Source organism: Austrofundulus limnaeus, unplaced genomic scaffold, assembly GCF_001266775.1.
Source record: "Austrofundulus limnaeus strain Quisiro unplaced genomic scaffold, Austrofundulus_limnaeus-1.0 Scaffold2859, whole genome shotgun sequence".
NCBI classification, from domain to species: Eukaryota; Metazoa; Chordata; class Actinopteri; order Cyprinodontiformes; family Rivulidae; genus Austrofundulus; species Austrofundulus limnaeus.
The window spans coordinates 1-4843 of NW_013955261.1; the positions used below are offsets into that span (position 1 = coordinate 1).

Below are 4843 nucleotides of genomic sequence, written 5' to 3' on the forward strand. Positions count from 1 at the left end.
GATTGAAATAGAGATTAGAAGTACGTATATTAAATATACACCAAGAAAACACAGGACCACATACCCAACATCTGTCCACTCACCTGAAAAATAAATGGATAAATACATCAATTTCATTAGTGACATCTTTTTTAAAAGTTTACAACAAATGTTGCATATGCATGCTAGATATTTCTTTGATGCACAAATTCACCAACAATCAAAATAATTTTATTAAAATGACTTGACTGACAGCTCATTTTAACAGTTATGGTCCTGTTAACTTTGTCGTTCCGTGTGGCGTTAAGTACTACATTATCAGCTTTAAAATAATAAGTTTCAAATACATCAAAAAACAAAAGTCTATATATACAAACAAAGCCTGCTAATTCTAGTTTTGAAACTATTTCAAGTTTCCGTTTAACTTCTGCACTCTAATCTCTTCAAAGCAACACAGAACAAACACAAACATTTGTTTAGATTCCATTATGGAGCACAGAACTGGTTGTGTCTCACCTCAATAAAACATTTGTCAAGTCTCTGAAAATCTAGCTGCAGCAGGTTGCCAAGAACTGGAAGGGGTTTTGGTCCTGGTGGTCCCTGATGAGGTTTCTTAGAGCTGGAAACCGAGAAAAAATAAGGACAGACAAGAAACAGAACCGTCACAGTCACTAAAACTAAGACTGGATTGAAAGACAACAGAAACCCATCAAACAGCCCCATGACTCCTGCAGAAACTGACGATCAGAGCTCTGACAGACTGGAAAACTGAACTGAAGGGGTGTCACTTTAAATAAATAACAGGAGGGCCACGTGTGTATGGTCACACTATAAGTTGCACAATTTTGATCCTGACCCCAAGACCACCATTGTCTGAAGTACACGTCCAGGGTCCWTTTATATTATATAATTTCACTATAGTTTCTATTTAAGTGAACTTTACTGTATATCCTGCTGTATTCTGATCTTATCTGTTATTCAGATATCATCAGTTTTACAGATAAGACAGTCATGGTCACTGTGACCGACAGGATTACACAAGTGGTTTAAACTGTATTTTCCATATTCTCAACAAGCTGGATAATAATTAAGCTTGTTTTTACAAATATTACGAAACAATTAAGTTAAAGATTAAACCTGACAGTTAAATGTAAAATCACTTTAGTCATTNATCTCTGATTATTGTCGTGCCTTCACTCGACAAAACTGAATGTCTGTACCTCCCCTGCAGCCTGATCAAACCGGGAAAAAAAAATCCTTAAAGAAAGTCCTTCCAGCAATTTCCTTTAAATGCAATAGTTGACTTGACACTTATGGACTGAAAAAAAAAATACAAATTCATTTTTTTTATTCATATACAGTACAGGATTATATCAATTAATATTATAATTATGTGCAGATATACACAGACACATCAAAAACAACAAGAGAAACAGTAGGAGGGGCATACAAAATAGAATTCTAAATAGAAATAAAGAAAAGAATCACAAATCAAGTATCAGTATACAAAGGGGAGATGGCAGAGCAGTGGGTAGAAGAGACAAMACCATTAAAGACAATCATCTGTTCAGACTCAGGCTCAACACTCATAAGTTTGCAGAGCAGTCACCCAGACAGCCGACCGGACATTTTACTGGAAACACAACAAACACAATTGTGTGATTGATGGAGAAAGAGTTAAAAGTTTGTTGTAGACTCAGTGTGAGGAGCTCAGCCGTATGAGACGAGCTCAGAGAACAGCTGTTGTTGCTCCTCATCAAAAGGAGTCAGTTGTGGAGGTTCAGCAGACAGTAATTATGGACCTGGGACTGGGTTGTCTTCAATCTTGGTATCAAAGATTTGGTTGTCGTCAATCTTGGTATCAAAGACTTGGTTGTCTTCAATCTTGGTATCAGGGACTGGGCTTTCTTTGGTCTGGTGTCTCTTCATGTGTGTCTTCAGACAGTGGCTCTGTGTGAAGGCTTTGTCACAGAGGGTGCACTTGAAGGGTTTCTCTCCACTGTGGGTCCTCATGTGGATCTGCAGGTGTTCATATCGAGACGATGCTTTGCCACAGACCCCACAGACAAAGTTTTTGACCCCTGAGTGGAGCTTGACATGGCTTTTGAGGTTACATTTGTACGTAAAGAGGAGTCCACACTCGTGACATTTGTAGCGTCTTTGAGTGGTGTGGCTCCTCATGTGAACTTTTAGATAACTTTGACAGGAAAAAGCTTTGTTGCACACATTGCAGACAAACGATTTCTCCCTGTTGTGYGTCTGCAGGTGAACACGTAAAGACGTCTTCGATAGGAATGTTTTTGAGCAGATGTCACAGAGGAACGGGCGATCTCTGACCGTGTGAGTATTCATGTGAGACTTCAGCGTGTTGGGAAATTTAAAACACTTCCCACACACCTCACAGCTGAAGCGTTGCTCCCCAGAGTGGGTCAGCATGTGGTGGGCTAGAGATCTGTGGTCAGTTACAGCTTGACCACAGATTTTGCAGTGATATTTATCTGTGCTGGTGTGAATCTTGCTGTGAGCTTTGAGGTGTGACTTCAGAACAAACGTCTTCAGACAAACGTCACATTGGTGTGGTCTGTCTCCTGAATGGGTCAAAAGGTGAATGTTCAGGCCAAATTGGGTCGTGAAGGTTTTGACACAAACATTACATTTGAACTTACTCTTTGTGTGTTTGGTCATGTGACACTTTAGATTATATTTAGAGATGAAAGTCTCCCCACAGTATGAACATCTGCAAACGTCTTGYTGATTTGTGAGGTGCTCCTTTAACACTTCTACAGAGTTAAACTTCTCTCCACAGACGCCACAAARGTCCAGCTGCTCATCAACATGGGTCCAGATGTGTTTGATCAAACTGCCCAGATTACAGTACCCAGTTTCACACACTTTACAAGACATTTTTCTCCCCATATTCTTCTTCAGGCCAATTTTAGATTTCCTTCCTRGTGGTTTTCTTTGCATCTGCGGTTCAGGACCTGGGGTCCATTTGTTGGCTCCATCTAACATCTCTTCACTGTTGGAGTCCAGGTTTTCTGGGGTCCAGTCGTCATCTCTCTCTAACATCTCATCTTCACTGTTGGAGTCCAGGTAGTTCTCGACTTCTTCCCTTTGTGTTACCAGTACTGGATGCTCTGGCCCTGAACTGGACAGATCACCTCCTCTGGTGCAGTCTACACTGTTAACAGGGCTGCAGAGAAAGAAAAAAAAAGTGACAACAACTTAATATTTATTCWTTTTTTACACTCTAATGTTCAAGAGGGAATCTAAAACTTCCTCCCCTCAGCAACAATCTAAGCTCCTCCTGATGGATCCCAACGGCTGTGACTCAATTCATGAACTGCATCTTTGTGAGTGRGCATTTGTTGTCTGCATACGTTGCTGCTCCACAACAAGAGCTGTCCCAATTTGAAGGCTCTCCTCATGTGGCCCACAAAATCTCAAAATTCAAGGATGAATCAAAGTATGGCCAAGGATGTCTCATGATTCATTATGCCAATAGCAAACTAAACAGCAAAACGAAGATGGTGGAGTTTTCATTTTTTTAACAAGTCAACCTGGTTTGGAAATTCATCACAGACAGAAGAATTGACGTTAGAGATATGACGTTCGCGAACGATCCGAATCTTTTGAACGGCTCTTTACAACGAACGATAGGAGCCGAATCGCGGGCAGTAACAAGCCATTTGTAGTTTTAATTAGTTTATTCTTCATATAATCTTTATATTTTCATACTTAAATCGCTCACGCTTTGCTTTTTTTACAGAAAACAGGCAGAGTTGTGGAGTACAGAAGCTCACGGTGGAAGAGGGAGGGGGGTTTCCACTTGACAAACACATGGTTCCACCCACGAGATGGGATGACGCCATTACGTATGGCTATGTGATGACGTAATACGTCCAAAATCGAACAGCTTTTTTGAACGGCTCTATGAAACGGCTCCCAAAGATTCAGATCCCTTCAAAAAGCCATTTGTCCCATCTCTAATTGACGTTTGGCAACTTAGATGATGAAATTTATGCTGCAATAAGATGTTAAACCCGAATTATTGTTTTATTTTTATTTATTTACATGTAGCGTTTTAATTGTGAAGTTATTCTTCCAGTAAAAAGACCTGTAAATACTTGTACCAATGCATTGTATGACATGAACAGTGGTGGGCAGCGCTYATTCAAAAGTTAGTTGCGCAAATTCTAAAGCACCAGTTACATTATTTAGTTCTGCAAGTTCTAAAGCGCACAAAAGACAAAAGAGTCTTAGCGGAAGCTAAAACTAAAGCGCAACTTTGTCTCAGATTTCACCAGAATTTATGTTTCCAGTGATAACATGAGCCATTCTTGCACAATACTGCCATCTAGGTGGCATGACAAATTGCTTTCAACAAATGGCACTTCTCTTTGCGGTTTGAAGAAGTGATTTACAGAAAGAGACTTTTGACTCAAGGTGTTAAAATAAAAAGTTGTTGTGGATTGCAAGTTCTGCTGCTTCTTGGCCATTTTTCTTATGTTTATGGTAGGGCTTCGGTAAGAAAGCATGCAATAGATTAGTAATTTTAAAATGTTTATTGCACAACTGGAGCGATGCATTCTGGGTAAAGGACAAAGTAAAGGAAACCATGTTCACTTCAAAATAAAAGCATGAATTTAAACTGTGCCATGCTTCAATACGACATGAGACAGCTGGTTGGTGGTTGAAGATGCAGCGTGTCATAAATCAGCTTTTCTTACCATTATTCAAGGAGGGCAGCTCCCCCCGCCAAAGAGTCGGCCCGCCTCTCCAAGAATTTCACAGCATGTAGTCATTTTATTTAAATAAGGCCAAATCAAGTCGAGAGTCAACATCAACGGTTTTCTTTCTGTTA

At 39.9% G+C, this 4843-nt stretch overlaps 1 protein-coding gene across 1 annotated transcript in view; it reads right to left on the reverse strand.

Moving 5' to 3' along the window:
• Nucleotides 1-1310: 1310 nt before the first annotated feature.
• LOC106511499 (zinc finger protein OZF) overlaps nt 1311-4843 on the reverse strand; it is a gene marked incomplete at its 5' end in the record, with an annotated part of 5984 nt that continues 2451 nt past the window's right edge. Inside the window, 2 exon segments of the mRNA XM_014000251.1 lie at nt 1311-2567; nt 2646-3172. Of these exon segments, the coding sequence (XP_013855705.1) occupies nt 1774-2567; nt 2646-3172 (1321 nt within the window).